Source organism: Bubalus bubalis, chromosome 8, assembly GCF_019923935.1.
Source record: "Bubalus bubalis isolate 160015118507 breed Murrah chromosome 8, NDDB_SH_1, whole genome shotgun sequence".
In the NCBI taxonomy this organism is placed as follows: Eukaryota; Metazoa; Chordata; class Mammalia; order Artiodactyla; family Bovidae; genus Bubalus; species Bubalus bubalis.
Window position 1 is genome coordinate 9,547,392 of NC_059164.1, and position 15,113 is coordinate 9,562,504.

At 42.4% G+C, this 15,113-nt stretch overlaps 1 protein-coding gene across 3 annotated transcripts in view; it reads right to left on the reverse strand.

The window, feature by feature from the left end:
- Positions 1–14,859, reverse strand: part of PEX1 (peroxisomal biogenesis factor 1) — a 77,208-nt gene extending 62,349 nt beyond the window's left edge. For 2 of the 3 annotated variants that reach the window (XM_006078338.4, XM_044947142.2), the window contains exons 1-3: positions 14,725–14,859; positions 6,722–6,865; positions 4,410–4,493 (exon numbers count right to left, since the gene is read on the reverse strand). In XM_006078338.4, the coding sequence (XP_006078400.4) occupies positions 4,410–4,493; positions 6,722–6,865; positions 14,725–14,850 (354 nt within the window). In that variant the 5' untranslated portion in view covers positions 14,851–14,859. Of the gene's footprint in view, positions 1–2,574; positions 2,602–4,409; positions 4,494–6,721; positions 6,866–14,724 lie in introns of those variants that run through there. The other variant, XM_044947143.2, reaches the window with a different exon arrangement.
- Between the last annotated feature and the right edge of the window lie 254 nt (positions 14,860–15,113).

Sequence of the window (15,113 nt, forward strand, 5' to 3'; positions counted from 1 at the left end):
AACAGTACGTGAACTGAGAACTTCCAGGTGTACAAGATGGGTTTAGAAAAGGCAGAGGAACCAGAGATCAAATTGCCAACATTCGTTGAATAATAGAGAAAGCAAGGGAATTCCAGAAAAACATCTACTTCTGCTTCATTAACTAGGGCTTCCCTGGTGACTCAGCTGGTAAAGAATCCACCTGCAATGTAGGAGACCTGGGTTCAATCCCTGGGTTGGGAAGATCCCTTAGAGAGGAGAACAGCTACCCATTCCAGTATTTTGGTCTGGAGAATTCCTTGGAGTTGCAAAAAGTCAGACACACAGCTGAGCAACTTTCAGTTTTTTCACTTTGATTAACTATGTTAAAGCCTTTGACTGTGTAGATCACAACAAACTGGAAAATTCTTAGAGATGGGAATACCAGACCACCTCACCTGCCTCCTGAGAAACCTGTAATGTAGGTCAAGAAGCAACAGTTAGAATTGGATGTGGAACAATGGAGTGGTTAAAAATTTGGAAAGGAGTATGGCAAGGATGTACATTGGCACTCTGCCTATTTAACTTACATGCAGAGTGCTGCTGGCTGTGCTCAGTCTCTCGGTTGTTTCCAACTCTTAGTGGCCCCACGGACGGCAGCCCACCAGGCTCCGCTGTCTGGGGATTCTCCAGGCAAGAATACTGGTGTGGGTTGCCATGCCCTCCTCAGGTGATCTTCCCAACCCAGGAATTGAACCCAGGTCTCTCACATTGCAGGCGGATTCTTTACTGACTGAGTCACCAGGGAAGCCCAAGAATACTGAAGTAGGTAGCCTCTCTCTTTTCCAGGGGATCTTCCCAACCCAGGAATCAAACCAGGGTTTCCTACATTGCAGCTGAGCTACAAGCTTAGCTACGAGGGAAGCCCTATATGCAGAGTACATTGTGCTAAATGTTGGACTGGATGAATCACAAGCTGGAATCAAGATTGCTGGAAGAAATATCAACAACCTCAGAGTATGTAGATGATATTCCTTTAATTGCAGAAAGTTAGGGTGAAAAAGCTGGCTTAAAACTCAACATTACAAAAACTTAAGGTCATGACATCCAGTCCCATCAGTTCACGGCAAGCAGAAGGGGAAAAAGTGGAAGCAGTGACAGATTTTATTTTCTTGGGCTCCAAAATCACTGCAGATGGTGAGTGCAGCCATGGAATTAAAAGATGCTTGTTCTTGGGAAGGAAAGCTATGACAAAACTAGACAGCAGGATAAAAAGCAGTGACATCACTTTGCTGCAAAGGTCAGTATAGGCAAAACTATGGTTTTTCCAGTAGTCATGTATGGATGTGAGAGCTGAACCATAAAGAAGGCTGGGCACTAAAGAATTTATGCTTTTGAATTGTGGTGCTGGAGAAGACTCTTGAGAGTCCCTTAAGACTACCAGAGATCAAACCAGTCAATCCTAAAGGAAATTAATCCTGAATATTCATTGGAAAGACCAATGCTGAACCTCCAATACTTTGGCCACCTGATGCGAAGAGCTGACTCATTGGAAAAGACCCTGATAGGAAAGATTAAAGCCGAAAGGAGAAGCGGGCAGCAGAGAATGAGATGGTTAGACAGCATCACTGACTCAGACAAGAATTTGAGCAAACTCCAGGAGATAGTGAAGGACAGGGAAGTCTGGTGTGCTACAGTCCACGGGGTTGCAAAGAGTCAGACACGACTTAGTGACTGAACAGCAACAACGTGATAAAAACTCTTTCAAAAGTGGGTATTGAGAGAACATATCTCAATATAATAAAAGCCTTTTATGACAAATCCACAGCCAATGTAACCCTGAACGGTAAAAAGCCAAAAGCATTCCTGCTAAAATCCAGAACAAAACAAGGATGCCCACTCACTGCTTTTCTTCCCCATAATATTGGAAGTCCTAGCCACAGCACTCAGACAGAAAAAGAAATAAAAGGTATTCAGATTGGAAGGGAAGAGGTTGAATTGTCATTATATGCAAATGCATCCCTACTAAGTCACTCAGTTGTGTCCAGCTCTTTGTGACCCCAAGGACTGTAGCCCTCCAGGCTCCTCTGGTCATGGGTTTCTCCAGGCAAGAATACAGGAGTGGGTTGCCATGTCCTCCTCCAGGGGATCTTCCTGACCCAGGGATTGAACCCTAGTCTCCTGTGTCTCCTGCACTGCAGGCGGATGCTTTATCACCAGGGAAGCCCATGTGCGGATGACATGATACTTTATACAGAACGCCCTAAGGTCTACATACAAAAACTACTAGATCTAATGAATGAACTCAGCAAAGTAGCAGCATACAGAATTAACACTTAAAAATCAGTTGCATTTGTTATATATTAACAGTGAGGTATCAGAAAGGAAATGTAAGAAAACAATATTTTTAAACTTGGACCAAAATATAATACCTAGGAATAAACCTGACCAAGGAGGTGAAAGACTTAGACGCTGAGAACTATAAAGTATTAATATAGGAAATTAAAGAGAATTCAAAGATATGGAAAGACATCCCATGCTCTTGGACTGCAAGAATTAATATTGTTAAATGGCAATACCACCCAAAACCACCTACAAACTTCATGGAATCCGTACCAAGTTACCCATGACATTTTTCACGGAACTGGAAGAAATAATCCAAAAATTTATATGGAACCATAAAGACCCAGAAGCGCCACAGCAATCCTGAGGGAAAAAACAAAGCAGAAGGCGTAAGTCTCCCAGATTTCAGACAATACTACCATAAACAAAACAATGCGTGTTGGTACAAAAACCGACATGTGGATCAGTGGAACAGAATAGAGAGCCAAGACATAAACCCACACACCTATGGTCCATTAATCCATTCATCTTCAACAGGAATATAGGAAAATCAAATGGGACAAAGTCTCTTCAGCAAGTGGTGCTAGGAAAGTTAGACAGCTGCATGTGAATCAATGAAGTTAGAACACACCCTCACACCACGCACAGAAATAAACTCAAAATGGCTTAAAGACCTAAACACAAAATATGACATCATGAAACTTCTAGAAGGGAATACAAGCAAAGCATTCTCTAACATAAACTGTACCGATGTTTTATTAGATCAGTCTCCCAAGGCAATAGAAATAAAAACAAAATAAACAAATGGGACCTAATCAAACTTACAAACTTTTGCACAGGAAAAAAAAAAAAAAACGGATAAAAAGACAACCTAAGGAGTGGGAGAAAATATTTGCAAAATGATATAACTGACAAGAGCTTAATCTCAAAAATATATAAACTGCTCATATAATTCAAGAAAACAGCCAATCAAAAAAAAAAAAAAAGCAGAAGACCTAAGTAGACATTTCTCCAAAAAAGACATACAGATGGCCAGTAGGTACACGAAAAGATGTTCAACATTACTAATTATTAGAGAAACCAAAACCAAAACTACAATGAGGTATCACTTCACTCCAGTCAGAATGGCCATCATTAAAAAGTCTACAAATAACAAGCACTGGAGAGGGTGTGGAGAAAAGGAAACCGCCCTACACTGTTGGGAGGAACGTAAGTTGGTGCAGCCAACAAAACAGTATGGAGTTTCCCCAGAAATCTAGAAATAGAACTACCATATGATCTAGCAATCCCACTCCTGGGTATATATCCAGACAAAACTATAATCCAAAAAGATACACGCACCCCTATGTTCAGAGCAGCACCATTCACAACGGCCAAGATATGGAGACAACCTGAACGCCCATCAACTGATGGACAGATAAAGATGCGGTGTCCATATACAGCAGGATACTACTTTTGTTCTTTTGTAAAAAAGAACAAAACAATGCCATTTGCAGCAACATGGATGCAACTAGCTATTGGATACGAAGTGAAGTAAATCAGGAAGAGAAGGACAGATAAAGATGTGGTGTCCATATACAGCAGGATACTACTTTTGTTCTTTTGTAAAAAAGAACAAAACAATGCCATTTGCAGTAACATGGATGCAACTAGCTATTGGATACGAAGTGAAGTAAATCAGGAAGAGAAAGACAAATACCATATGGTATCATTTACATGTGGAATCTAAAATAAGGCACAAAATGAACATATGTACTAAACAAAAACAGACTCACAGAGAGAAAAGACCTGTGGTTGCTCAAGGGGCAGGGGAGGGAAAGGGAAGGACTGGGGATCTGGGACTAACAGATGCAAATTATTGCGTATAGAATAGATAAACAACAAGGCCCTGCTGTACGGCACAGGGGACTGTATCCAATCTCCTAGGGTAAATCATAATGGAAGGGAACAAAAAGAAATGTATGTATGTGCATCATTGAGTTGCTTTGCTGCACAGCAGAAATTAGCACAGCCCTGTAAATAACTATACTCAAAAAAACATACAAGACACTGATATTTTGAAGTAGTTTGACCTTAAACTTGGATAGTTCTCATTTTGTTTTCTTTACCAGTATCTCCCAATCATCTGCTGAAAGGGGTTCCACCTCAACTTGCTGACAAGACACCACATGGGAACAAGGCTTGAGAAACACCTGGAAAAAAAATTAAAGGATAAAACTACCATTAAAAGACTTTTAATATCCCTGGAAAATAGGAACTTCTCTCTTTTAGCTCTGTAGTCACGTGTGTGTGTAGTCCTTTATTTGACAAATATTTATCAAGCTCTTCTTAGGTAGGTGCTGATATACTCAGCATTTTAGAAAAAAAAATTCACAACTATAAAATAAAGGGAAATACATCCTAGCACAATACACATTTTAAAAAATAACATAAACATAACCATTTAAAGAAAAAAATGTAAGTTAAAAAATAGAAGAAAAACAATGATGTCATCAAGTCATGGCTTGATCTAGTATATAAATACTATTGCTTCTAGATGTTCCGCAACAAACTTCAAGCCATGGTGCTTCTGGAAAAGTTAGTCACACACTGAAATAGAGATCAGAACCAATCATTTAGAATTATTCAGAAGTATAATCATTCACAGCTAAAATATACTGAAACAAATCCTCTGTCACTCCAGTCTACAGAGACACAGGAAGGTTAGTGTCTCTCAGGAATCTGGAATCCACTCACTTTCTTTCCACTTCTACGGGCATTTCTGGGGATTAGAGGAGTAAAATCCAGAGCCCCCGAGGAGTAAATGCTCCCTCTCGCTTTTGTGGGTTGGAGCAGAATTTCCCCGAGCGTCTTGCCCGCTCCCCAGTTGTTCCCCCTGGCGCCTCCCACATACACTACTTGAAAGGCGGGACTCTGAGGAGGCATAAAGCGAGAAGCTGGTGTCCAGTCAAGCCAGTCCACTTCCTGCCCCATCGATGACGGGGGCCTTAGTGGAGCCGCTGCAGTCCATACAGGGAATGTGCAGCAAATTAGACAGCAAATTCACTTTAGAGCAGATGGGAATGAAAAACAAGCAGGACTGTTCAGGGTTTGGATATTTCCTAAAGAGAAGTGCCATATACACAGAGAGCAGAATTATGTTAGTTATTTCCATAGCTTGCTATGGAAACCTGGGCAAAACAGTCCATTTGCCTAGGCTTGTAGAACAAGGCAGCAAAGTCAGTGATTTGTAAGGCTACTCTGGTGCTCAAGTTTTAAGATTCCAGCAAAAATTTAAGGTAAGCAAGAGACTACTGCTAGGCCAATGGATTTCTCATCAGTGGCTTACTCTCATTATCAGAAATGCGCGTGAACAAAACTAACCTGTGTTCAAAATAAGTTAAAACTTATTTTGAGAAACTGATGTGTGCATGCTAAGTCGCTTTAGTCATGTCCGACTCTGTGCGACCCTATGGACAGTATAGCCGCTAGGCTCCTCTGTCCATGGGATTTTCCAGTCAAGAATACTGGAGTGGGGTGCCATGCCCTCCTCCAGGGGATCTTCTGGGCCCACGGACTGAACCGGAGTCTCCTGCGTTGGCAGGTGGGTTCTTTACCACTAGCGCCACCTGGGAAGCCTCATGAGAAACTGGTAATAGAAAGCAATTTAGCCCCATCTATCAAATGTTTATATGTGTGGCACCCTAGACTTGGCGATTCAGTTTTGAAAATCTATTTCATTTCTGGGAATTCCCTGGCAGTCCAGTGGTAGAGAAACTAAGGTCCCACATGCTCCACTGTGGCCCCCCACCAAAAAAAGGTTTCATTTCATACATATACAGAGATGCTCAATGCATATTATCTTAACATATGGAAAGGATCTCTGATACAGTTTGTGGGGGGAAAATTGCAGAAAATATGTATGATCTCCTTCTTTAACTCCTAACGGTCTAGGGAGACCCCACAGTACACACTCATTCCGAGGCTGGGGTTAGAGAAAGGGAAAAACATTTTTTACTTTCAATTGTAAAATATTTGTACTGAATATGTGTTACTTCTGCAGTTTAAAATATTTAAAAACATAAACTGGTGAATATGATAAAGTGGAGACAGACATGAGTCCTTAAGCTTTGGAGTTTACAATCTAAGCATAGTAAGTAAAACTGAATAATTCATAAAGAATAACTGAACAAATTTAGGAACCTGGAAACTGAGTACAATAAAAGGTAGACTAGAAAATCAGCTAGCGAGCATGGGAGACTATTGGACAAGGACTTAACAGAGTACATGACAGGTAGCAGACATATCTGGATATCTTACCCTGGTTATAGTAGCTCACAAGTTAGGTGTCATCTTACCTCCCTAAAACATACATTCGAACTTTCACTTCTTTTGCTATATAACATTTTAAAAAGTCACGGTCATCACAGTTTGTGCTTACCTGGGCCCCATTTAAGAGTCCAAGTTTCTGACCAACTTGTCTGTTAATTTCAGCCACATTTTCACCTCCATCACTAAAATGTCTGCCTTCCACCCAGCTCAAGAATGCAGGCTGGTGACCCCAGGCGACTTCTATAGCTTGATTCTGTTTATTCAAGAAATAAGAAATGGGAGAGAAAGGGTTTGAAAGTTTTTATACGCTTCTCTGGATTCACAGAAAAGATAAACTACAACTGCAATCCACATATACAAAGCGAGTTCTATAGATAGTTGATAGCTCTCTGTGACCACCTTCATCACAGCATTTAAAGTTGTAATCGTTTCCACTACCTAACGTGATGATACTATGGGGAAACCAATACCTGTATATCCTTAATGGCAGGATAAACTGATTCAGCCGCTCCAGAGTCCACAATGGCAACAGCAACAGGGAGCCAGTAAACTGAGAGAGCCTTTGACCTTATTTAGGATTAATGAGTCAAAGAAAAAACTGCACCAGAACATATCCCTGCAGTATTTTCTATAATTATGAAAACTCAGGGCTATCTTTATATGTCTAGCAATATGGAAATAAGCTATAAATTTACTACTTTAGTAAAGAATAGGTACCATTTCCTTCTCCAGGGGATCTTCCTGACCCAGGGATCAAACCTGAGTCTCCTGCATTGGAGGCAGACGCTTTAACCTCTGAGCCACCAGGGAAGCCCAGAAACACATAATCAATAAAAAGCATTAGCATTTATTTATTAGATGAGTAATAAATGCACATGGTAAAAGCACAAAAAGTATAAAGACATAAAATGTGAGGGCTGGTTCCTGTTCCCAAGATAATTACTGTTAATAGCTTCTTTTATGCATTGTAGAAATTTTATATTATTCAGCTTAAGTAATTTTAAGTCTTGAACTATGGAAACATATTTATAAGTCAAAAAAGCAAAGTATAAAATTTATTCTCATTAATAGCAATTATATAAATTATTAATAGCAATTATATAAAATATGCAAGTTTATGTCTAAGGATTAAAAGTCATTTACTATGATTAAAAAAATTACAAACTTATTACAGAAATATTAGAAAGTACATAAACCTTGGAAAATATATTAAAAAAATTACTGATATTTCCATGTGAATTATCAACCATGTGATACAATTTGGTCTTTTCTGGCTAATCCTTTTTTCTATGCACAAGTTAACCGTTGTATTACAGTTATGATTTAGTATCCTTTCCCCCCACTTGTTATTGTAAGTATTTTCACATACAGATCATTTTTAATAAAAAGTAAGGGTTTCATTAATAGCCATTAACACAACATCTCAGGAAGTTTTAGTCCTGTTGTGCTGTGCTAAGTCGCTTCAGTCTTGTCCAACTCTTTGCAACCCCACGGACTGTAGCCTGCCAGGCTCTTCTGTCCATGGAATTTTCCAGGCAAGAATACTGAAGTGGCCATGCCCTCCTCCAGGGGATCTTCCTGACCCAGGGATCAAACCTTTGTCTCTTACATCTCCTACACTGGCAGGTGGGTTCTTTACCACTACTTGCCACCTATTAAATTCACTTAAATCAAAATAAATTTATTAAGTTTAAATTATTAAATTCATTTATTTACATCAAATTTTACTATCTCAAAACTAGCTATGGACTGCTTATTGTATTTCTTTTAATAGGACAAATTTCAAAGAATGTTGGAGCCACTTCCAAGGCAATATAAGGTACTTTAAATTTATTAAAACTTTGTTTATAAGAAATCATCATTTATCATTAGTTGTATAATTTTTCTCGCAATTCGACAGGAGCGTCCAACCTGTCTGGCTGACAAAATCTTTCCACTGAGAACAGTGTGATACGGCAGAAAGAGCCCCAGGTCTGGAGTCGAGTCTTCAGTTATTGGGTCAGCTGTTACTACATGAGCTGAGAGGATGAGAATCTGGGATAGCATAGTCAGTGACTTTTAATCCAGATCAATTCTCCTACTTCATATGAAGGAACTTTTAAAATCACAGATGTTAAATAAAGAAACATGCCCTGCAATATTGAAAAAACAAACAAACAAACAAAAAAAAACAACTCACCAACTCCCTGGAAAAGGGAAAAATCAATTTTGTGAAATATGAAAAATACTTCACTTATTCATTTGGTCAAAAGGTAGTCACCAGGGACTTACCTGGTAGTCCAGTGGTTAAGAATCTGCCTTGCAAAGCAGGGGACACGGGTCTGATCCCTGGTTAGGGAACCAAGACGCCAACTAAGCCCGCAGCCCCAACTACTGAGCCCTTGTGCTCTGAGCCGACACGTCACAACTAGAGAGTCAGTGCACCTCCGTGAAGGTCCCACTTGCCACCACTGAGACCCGATGCTGCCAAATAAATATATATATATATATATATTTTTTTTTCTTTAAGTGGTAAGCAGACCCATATATTCAGCTGCATTTAGTAAACTTTGCAGACTAATGTTCTGAGTTCATTTTTATGTCAAAAATCATTCACTTGGACCACAGAGCCCCTGGGCACTCAGGTAGAGAAAAGAAAAGGACAGACTGTACAGAAAGGAGCCCCTTTTCCAGGGGTTCAATCAAATCAACAAGTGACTGACCATCTGCTGCTGCTGCTAAGTCGCTTCAGTCGTGTCTGACTCTGTGTGACCCCACAGATGGCAACCCACCAGGCTCTCCCGTCCCTGGGATTCTCCAGGCAAGAACACTGGAGTGGGTTGCCATTTCCTTCTCCAATGCATGAAAGTGAAAAGTGAAAGTGAAGTTGCTCAGTCGTGTCTGACTCATAGCGACCCCATGGACTGCATCCTACCAGGCTCCTCTGTCCATGGGATTTTCCAGGCAAGAGTACTGGAGTGGGGTGCCATCGCCTTCTCTGGACTGACCATCTAGTTTTGCCCAAACCCATGGTATCAGTATCACTTGAAGGGAACTGCTGGGTAAAACCACAGGCTGCAATGCCTTAGTTCAGCCAGGTCCCAGGCCTGGCTCATCTCTGGCTAACACAAAGGAAATGCAAAACTGTACCTGGTTATTTTTGGAGGGCTATTTAATAGGTTCATTTGGTTGCACTCTGTGTGGATTTGAATCCACTCCCGTGCTTCAGCAGTGCAGACAAAGTAACTGAGTTCTAGTAGTGGTTCTCAGCTGAGGGTAACTGTGCCCCAGGAGACATTCGGCTACGTCTTGAGACACTCTGGGTCATGAGGGGGAGGAGGGGTGTTGCTGGCTCTCGTTGGGCAGAGGCCAAGTTGCTGTTAAATAATATTCTACACTACCCAGGACAGAGCCCCACAACAGCAAATTTTCCAGCTCAAAATGTCAACAGTGCCAAGGTTAAGAAATCCTGAGTTAAAGCATACTCTGGGTACCCAGTCTTCAAACACAGACTTGGACAATAAGATAATATTTGAAACACAGAACAAAGTATAACAAGTGAGCTGTTAGCACATAAACACAGCAGTGAAGTTCTGAAAAGGAGACAAATATGGGCAAGAGAGAATCTGAAACTACATGGGGGAGGTAGGATTATGCTGTTTTTAGTAGCGTCAGATGCAGAAAAATGTTTTCGGGAAGAATAGCTTGAGGAAGAGTACAGAGGTGGGAAGGAGCTGGGTTATGGAGGCAACAGTGAGAAGGTGAGCATGGGGGAGGTCAGATCAGATCAGATCAGTCGCTCAGTCGTGTCCGACTCTTTGCGACCCCATGAATCGCAGCACGCCAGGCCTCCCTGTCCATCACCAGCTCCCGGAGTTCACTCAGATTCACGTCCATTGAGTCAGTGATGCCATCCAGCCATCTTATCCTCTGTCGTCCCCTTCTCCTCTTGCCCCCATTCCCTCCCAGCATCAGAGTCTTTTCCAATGAGTCAACTCTTCGCATGAGGTGGCCAAAGTACTGGAGTTTCAGCTTCACCATCAGTCCTTCCAAAGAAATCCCAGGGCTGATCTCCTTCAGAATGGACTGGTTGGATCTCCTTGCAGTCCAAGGGACTCCCAAGAGTCTTCTCCAACACCACAGTTCAAAAGCATCAATTCTTCGGCCATACATGACCACAGGAAAAACCATAGCCTTGACTAGATGAACCTTTGTTGGCAAAGTAATGTCTCTGCTTTTGAATATGCTATCTAGGTTGGTCGTAACTTTCCTTCCAAGGAGTAAGCGTCTTAATTTCATGGCTGCAGTCACCATCTGTAGTGATTTTGGAGCCCAGAAAAATAAAGTCTGACACTGTTTCCACTGTTTCCCCAACTATTTCTCATGAAGTGGTGGGACCAGATGCCATGATCTTAGTTTTCTGAGTGTTGAGCTTTAAGCCAACTTTTTCACTCTCCACTTTCACTTTCATCAAGAGGCTTTTGAGTTCCTCTTCACTTTCTGCCATAAGGGTGGTGTCATCTGCACATCTGAGGTTATTGATATTTCTTCCAGGTAGGTGAGTTATTGTTGTTCAGTCGCTCGGTCGTGTCCAACTCTGTTGAGACCCCATGGATGGAATCTGCCAGGGTCCTCTGTCCATGGGATGTTCCAGGCAAGAACATTGGAGTGGGTTGTCATTTCCTTCTCCAGGGGATCTTTCTGACCCAGGGATTGAACCCGCATCTCCTGAATTGGCAGGCAGATTCCTTACCACTGAGCCACCTGGGAAGCCAGGTGAGTTTTAGATGAGGGCAAATTAACTGCATGGAAATGTACTGGCTGATTTCCTTACACATTAAAGTACAGACATGACCTAGATATAGATGGTCTCTTTCACTATAAACATTGTATGATTCTGGAATAATGGGTCTTGACTTGGTGCATCCAAGAAGCCTTAAGATACTTTTTTAATAAAACTACAGATGCCTGAAGCCCACTCACTCCCCAAGATTCAGATTCAGCAGTCCATCAAAAAACCAAAATATCTATTTTTAAAGCGTTTAGGAACATAGTAAATACAATTAACACTGCTGCATTAATACATGAAAGTGGTTGAAAGTAAAGGCTGAGTTCTCATCACAAGGAAAACATTTTTTTTCCTTTTCTATAACTTTGTATCTATAGGAGATGATGGATGTTCACTAAACATTTTGATAATCATTTCATGATGCAAGTCAAATCATTACGTGCTGTACACTTTAAACTGACACAGGGAGACTTCCCTGGTGGTCCGGTGGCTAAGACCCTGCACACCAATACAGGGGCCCGGGTCTGATTCCTGGTTGGGGAACAAGATCCTGCAAGATGCAACAAAGATCAAAGGTCATGAGAGCAGCAACTAAAGACCCAGCAGGACCAAATAAATAAATATTAGAAAAGAAATGTACACAGAGCTGTATGTCAATTATATCTCAATAAAACTGAAAGGGGAAAAAAAAAGGTAAGTCTGATACAGTTCAGAAAATCATTCTAACTTTTTTCCCTTTACAGTATCATCTGTATTATGTATTCAATGCTTCAGCTGATGTAAAATAATTCAGCCTATTAACTCCTAATTCATGACTTTCTGCCTTAATAATTATTCATGGGGGCTTCTCTGGTGGTCCAGTAGTTAAGAATCCACCTGCCAATGCAGGGGACACGGGCTCCATCCCTGGTCTGGGTGGACACCAGGTGCTATGGGGCAGCTAGGCCCACGCGCCCTGGAGCCTGTGCTCCACAGGAGAGGAGAGAAGCCACTTAGATGCCAAGTCCTCGAACCACACAGAGTAGCCCTTGCACGCCACAACTAGAGAAAGCCCATGTGCAGCAATGAAGTCCCAGCACAGCCAAAAATAAATAAAAAATTTAAAAATTATGCTTTCTAACTCAATAATTTCTGAAAGCCCATTTTAACCAGAAAATAAAACAATGTTTTATTATATATTACACAAAGATATGTTACTTTTAACTTTTTCTTAAAATATAATTATATTATCATTTTTAATGTCTAAAAATTGAATACAATATAAACGTTCAACCAGTGAACAATTAAATTATGGCAAACTTATGACAGAACACTAATCAACCTAAAAAGTGACAATTACCAGACATCCCTGGTGGTTCAGCTGGTAAAGAATCTGCCTGCAATGCAGGAGACCTGGGTTTGATCCTTGGGTTGGGAAGATCCCCTGGAGAAGGGATGGGCTACCCCACTCCAGTATTCTGGCCTGGAGAATTTCATGGACTCCATAATCCATGGGGTGGCAAAGAGTTGGACACGACTGAGCAACTTTAAAAAAAAAAAAAAAAGACAATTACCTTTTAATAAATAAAACACTCATAAGACTGTAAGAAAACATCAGTATACAAAACTACCAGTGTGTGCAGGCCTTGATTTGTTAAAAATAGAGATTTGAAATAAAACGAAGATTTGAAACAAAACTGGAAGATTTGATCCAAACTGTTAACATCTGTTATCTCTAGGTTTGGGAGTTATGTGTAGCTTTTATTCTCTTGTTTATAGTTTTCCATGCTTCCCAAATTTTCTACATAACATGTATTACTTTTATAATTAGGGAGAAGAGTTGGCCTAGTCTTCTGACACAGGCTAGACAGAAACAACAGTTTGTTCCAAGGCTAAGGGAGTTTAAGTTTCAAAAAGATATCCATGAATTAATTCTTACAAATACTTATCAAAGGCTTAAAATTTAAAACAAAGATGAAGACCGTTAAACTTCATACAGCACCCACATTCTAGGAGCAAATTAGTTACTATGAGGAAGCACTCCTATAAGCTCACCAGGTGAGGAGTGTTTCCAATAAACTCCTGAGGTGATTTAAATTTCCATCAGAGCTGACTGAGAGCAGGGAGGGGGGGAGGGTGAAGGATCTACCTAGGACTTGGTGACAAAACTAACTTATCTCCTGCCATGAGGGATAGCTCATTAGAGCCTAGAGACTGTCTGCTGCTCAGATGCTCAGTGACTCTTTGCCACTCCATCAACTGTAGCCCGCCAGGTTCCTCTGTTCCTGGAATTCTCCAGGCAAGACTACTGGACTGGGTTGCCATTTTCTCCTTCAGGGGATCTTCCCCACCCAGGAATCGAACCGGCGTCTCTTACATCCCCTACATTAGCCAGAGGATTCTTTACAGCTGTCACCTGGGAAGCTCCAAGAGACTCTCTATAGTAAAAGCAATAATGGCAGAATCCACTGAAATTAACATGCTTTGAAAGACTGGGGGAAAACAATCTAGAAAAGTAGTTAAAGGGAAGTAGCTAAAATGGAGAGGCGGGATATTTAAAATTATTGCAAACTCCTAAATATTTCCTGCAAGGATCAGCCCGTAGTGGGTACTATGCATCCAGGATTTTCAAAGATTTCAAGTATTCTTTTTGTCCTCATCACACACTCAAACTGGTAGACCAGGTGCCTCTATTTTACAATTACGAAACTAGGGATGTGATTAGAGCTATGAACCACCACAATCACAATGTCCAGACGGCAACTAACTGCAGAGGTCCAAGTATGCATAATCCCACTGCACGTTCCAGGCACACCTCGGAGGTATTCTGAGCAGCGGAGACGCAGCGAGAACCTTCATTTTATTAATCTCTCTCGCGCGGCTCAGTCTCTATTAATTTACAGGGACTCTTGGGCCACAGTCAGGCAGGCGCACCTGGAAATCACTGGCAGGAAAAACGTTTTTTACGATCGAAACAAAACAAAACCCGCAAAGACAAACCCGACTTCTCCAAAGCTTTTCCAACCTGGAGTGAGGAATAGCTGAACTCAGAATTATCAGAATGTTGAAAGCCCAGTTTCACCGAGTAAAGACCTGGAATACGTACGGCAAGTTAACGCAAAGGCCCGGGGCTGCACCCGACGTGGTAGGGCTGCAAAGACCGCCCGGACCGGCCCTGCTCCAGAACGGCCCACGTTCTGGCTGCTGAACAGGTCGGCGGCGGGGGGAGAGCAGCCCGCGTCCCGCCGTCGGGAGACACCCGAGCGGCCGCTGCGTCCCGAAAAGGCCCGGGTCCTGGGCGACCGCAGACGGCCCCCCAGGAGTCCCAAGTCCGGGCTGGGGAGTCCGTGGGGCGGGCGCGTTACCTGGAGCAAGTGCAGCTGGGCCACTAGGCGCCGCGGCAAGTGAAGGAAGCAGTCGCGCGCGTTGGTGAAGGCCACGGTCACGGCCGCCCCGCCACCAGAACCCGCCAGCCGACCGCTGCCCCACATCCTCCGCAAGCGAGGGCCCCGCCAGAGGCCCACCCCAGCGGACCTGGCTAACTGCGGACCGAGGGCCTGCGGGCCAGATACACTCGATCGGCCCCGCCCCCAGGTCCCGCCCCTCGCGCCCGTCGCGCCTCGGTAGCTGGAGCGTCAAGCAAGTCCATTCCGGATCGCCGGGCCTCTCCGCCGCGCCGCTGGAGGGCGGCAGCTCGCTCGCCGCCTACTTGCTCACAGGAAACGATGGCCAGCCCTGTCGCTCCTTCAGCCAA